This window comes from Trypanosoma equiperdum (assembly GCF_001457755.1).
Source record: "Trypanosoma equiperdum strain OVI genome assembly, contig: ctg_561, whole genome shotgun sequence".
Lineage (NCBI taxonomy): Eukaryota > Euglenozoa > Kinetoplastea > Trypanosomatida > Trypanosomatidae > Trypanosoma > Trypanosoma equiperdum.
Genome location: NW_027124489.1, coordinates 1,791 through 5,947, shown reverse-complemented (window position 1 = coordinate 5,947; position 4,157 = coordinate 1,791). Strand labels below are relative to the sequence as shown.

Genomic DNA, 4,157 nt, shown 5'->3' with positions numbered 1-4,157 from the left:
ATATATATATATATGGAAAGAAGAACAAATAGGCTTAACTGTTTTATTTACCTGTTTTATCTCTTTCCCCTTTAAAAAATATAGCTCCACTATAGGATGTGCATGGGATCCTCTCCCCTTCAGTACCCTGCCTCATGTACGAGATGAAGGTATGAACTGGCTACCATTCGAGCTGTTTTTTTCTTTTCATGTTCCACCGCATCGCCTGTCGCAGCATCTTTTGAGGGTTTTTCGATACCGAGTGCACCGTACAGTTCATCCCTTGCACTACGCACTTTGGTGGCATCGTTTCCATCCCACGGTGTCGCAGTGAGCTGCTGTATGGCCCTATCAAGATTGAGGGTCGTATCCGCTGCAGAAAGTACGAGGAGAGAAGTGTACATGTCAGTCCCCATACGAGCGCGGACCTTCGGGTAACGGCTAGCGAGCATCACAAGACTTAGCCCCCAGGCGGCGTGCCGCGCGGCAGTAACAGGACTACGACAGAGGTCCCCAAGCACACCAATAAGTGGGAGCAGTGCGTGGATGTTCGTGGCGAAAAACTTCAATTCACTCCTTAGTATCTCCACCACATCTATATGACGATCTTCATCGAAGACACATGCGTTGATGAGGCGGCTCACGGTAACGCAAAGCGGCACAACAACACGTTCGTTGTGCGCATGTTTTGCAGCAACCGTAATTAACACCCATGAAAGATAGACACTTTCCTCTGTCGATGCCCTGAAGGCATGCAGAAGTGCGTCAACAGCTGGTTGCATAATGTGCACAGAGAGGGATCCAGCGGAAACAACCAGACCCTCGACCACACATGATGCAAACAGTCGTGTAAGAAGTAACGGGCGTCCCACAGCCGTAAAAACGTTTTGTGGTGAGCACTTGTCTGCTGCGGGATCCATTGTTACCACTTTGGCCAATACGCTAGTGTCGTTAAGTAAATTTTCCCCCTCTTCAGCTAAAATCATTTCACTGTTCCTCATAGCGCTGTTCGCTTCTTCGCTAATAAATGTGCCCTGCTTGTCCATATGCGTAAGCCCCGTGTTGTTGCCGCCCTCGCTTGGTAGCGCACCTGGAAGAAATACAATTTGTTGTAATGCCTCAACAGCCCGCCCACGCAACCGATCCAACTTCTCCATAGCCTGCTTTAGCAGTGCCTGTATTACACGCACCACCAACGCACTGGAGCAACACTTCACTTTCAACCCATACTCCACAACAGCAGGAAGAGATCCAATAGCCTCCTGTCGCACAAACGACCCCACGTCACCACGCCGATCCGCCGCATAATCATCCAGTGTGGCAACGATATGCTGCACAACAGACTCGTAAAGACCTACGGTCATCTGAGGGGTTCCCTCAGGGATGCGCGTCAAAGTTGTGCGCAGGGAACGAACAGCATTCCTTCGGGATTCAGCATCTTGCATCTCCTTGCACTTTTCTAACTTGGTAGCACCCATAGCTGTTTTCAGTATCATCATAAAATAAGCCTTTTCACTTCCGTCTACGCCATCATCATCCCCCTTTGGTTGGTTCGAGTGTTTAGATATCACCGACCATGGCAATGCTCCGGTGGCAAGGATGTTACCACGGCGCTCCATCGGGTTGCGGCCTTCTTCACATCCGCTCAACATTTTGTGCAGTACCTGATGATGGAAAGGGTTGGCAAACACAGTGTAGTACGCTGCTGCAAACTCTTCATACGCATTCACGGCATCAAACTGTAGCCATTCTAGTATTTGTTTCCACGTGTCCTCAAAGAACTCTTGCATTTTTGCCAAAGTATTAGCACGTCCAACCATTCCACCCATCTTCTGCACCTCAACGGTTTCGGGCAGCGGCATATGTCGACGAGAAGCGGCCGCAAGCAGGTGACAGCACGCTTGTCGAACATATTCACCTCCACGAGAACGAAACAAACGCGCTGCATCCAGCCGCGGTATGATTCCCGCAATTTGACAAATAAGTTCCTTTGACCATGAATGCACATCCAAGTGGTTGACGAGTTCCGCTATGCCGAGGATAGCACCGTGCCGAATGGCCACCGTGTCGTTTGTAACCCGGCCCAGAAGTTGCAGCGTTACCTCGTCCAGAGTTGTTCGGCTCTCCAAGACGCCAATCTGGCCGAGTGCCTGTGAGGCAAAACACCGTACACGTCGGTCCCAGTGCAAAAGCTTAACGGCCACCAGCTCCTCGAGCATCCGGCCTCTATATGACGCGTTTTCCGCAACGATCGGTGCAACATGAAGGTAGGCATTCTGCAATGAGGCGAGGGAAAAGAAGTCCATTGTCGTGACCAGACGAATACCATCAGGGAAGTTACCTAACCTGCCAACAGATTCCTGAAAAGCCGCCGCCGCCGCACGCCGCACATGAACTTCCCTGTCAAAGAGGGAGGTGACAACAAGGCAGGTGCTCAGTTTGTGTACATGCTCCTCGATATCAACCGCATTGTACGCGCGGGCAATTGACCAGCAGACGTAGCACGCGGCATCCCGTACGTGTGACCCTACGCTATACGTCCCTTTGCTCAAGTCAAACGCTAATCCTCTCGTTGCAAACTGAACTACCATTGCGAGCCTCTGGACAGGAAGAAGGCTCCGGCGGCAGAGTTCCGCCAAAGCCAGCAGTCCTCCGTGCCAACCACTATCCGAATTTTCGTTGCTAAACACATCGAGGAGTGCGTCAACGACATCCCCCGCCATCGCACGAGGGAGCCGCCCACAAACACGCGCAATGCCCTTCGCAGCGCTCCAGCGCACCACCGTGTCCTTATGGCCCACTGCATCCAGCAGCAATCCTATTGCTTCCTCCAAACCACAATCCTCAGGCAAGTAATCGTCCTCTTCACATCCCTCCCCGCCTTCCTCCTCATTGCTATGAATCATATTATTATTATTCACCTCATCATTCTTGTTACCACCGGTCGCCTCATGGCCGTCTGAGCCGCTCAGGTTTTGATATAGGGAAGCCACATGCCTGTAATATTTCCACGGTGCAGATCGACTCCTAAGCAAGGAAAGCGCGAGCCTCTGCACAACCTTTACCGCCGCCTTGCACAGCAGTGTGTCACTTCCACTTCTAGAGAAAACAGCTGTCACGCTAGGAATAAGCTGTGGTGCATGTGGAGCCAACTCACCTCGCTGCCCAAGTTTCATGGTCTTCGCTAGTGCCAGTAAAACACCGTGTACGAGGAGGTTGGTACTAGCGGGATCCGCTACAACCTTTTGTGCGTAAGCAAAAAAATAAACACGGTGATCTTCACTATCCGGTCGGGTCAATAAACGCGCCACGAGAAGTGCAGCCCCCTCCCGACACTTCGATGTGTCCCTCAGGAACGCCACAGCAGTTTGCAGCACCGTATCGGAAAGGGAGCCACTGCCACTGGTGGAAGAGTCGATTATGGTAAGGGAAAAGGGCACAAGTACAAGGTTAGATAGCCAGAGAAGCAAACAGTAGCGTACCTCCCACTCCCGTTGTGCCTCACCGCTCTCTTGCCACCATCGCAGTGCGTAAAAGACATCTTCATACAATCTCACATCATTGGAAAAATAAGATGTGCAACACTTCTCCCCAGCCGTTTTAACCACTACGTAGATGGCTCGACAAACATGATGTATGAAGCTCTTTGGTGCATCCGCGTCGTATTCATCATAGTTTCTACCCAAACCATGTGAAACCACTTCACCACCTACCGCCTGAGGACCAGTACAAACTTCCGTCCTCTGCTCTGCGCGCCAGATGGTTGCTGCCCCAGTAAGCAAATCTTGCAACAGTACCATAAGTGGCCCAAGAAGTTCCTCGAGGTAGCTGTGCAGCAAATGTGGGGATTCTTGATATACAGATATGATGCGTTCAAAACGTTCCAATGCAACTGCAACACCCTGCGGATCCTCAGCAGCGGTGGGAAGTGTTTTATTCCACGTCTTTCCCCCTTCATCCGCATGCGGTGGTGCCTCGAGTTTGGATTCATTCCTCCATGCTTCGTGTACGCGCGCGAGAAGCTGTGCACACTCTTCCTCTTCCTCAAAAAATGCCGGGCCGCAGTCGTTATCGCCCTCCTTGTCGGTTCCTTCCACCGGTATGTCCTCATCTTCATTCCTTCCACCCAATGGTGCCGTGAGGGGATCTGTTTCTAATTGTTCACCATCCATCGCTAA

At 51.4% G+C, this 4,157-nt stretch overlaps 1 protein-coding gene across 1 annotated transcript; it reads right to left on the bottom strand.

Annotated features, from left to right (window-relative positions):
- Positions 1 to 119: 119 nt before the first annotated feature.
- Positions 120 to 4,151, bottom strand: TEOVI_000249300 (tubulin folding cofactor D, putative; the record flags this gene model as incomplete). The annotated part of the gene is made up of 1 exon (XM_067225562.1): positions 120 to 4,151. One exon carries the CDS (start codon positions 4,149 to 4,151, stop codon positions 120 to 122), a length of 4,032 nt encoding a protein of 1,343 aa, XP_067081663.1.
- Between the last annotated feature and the right edge of the window lie 6 nt (positions 4,152 to 4,157).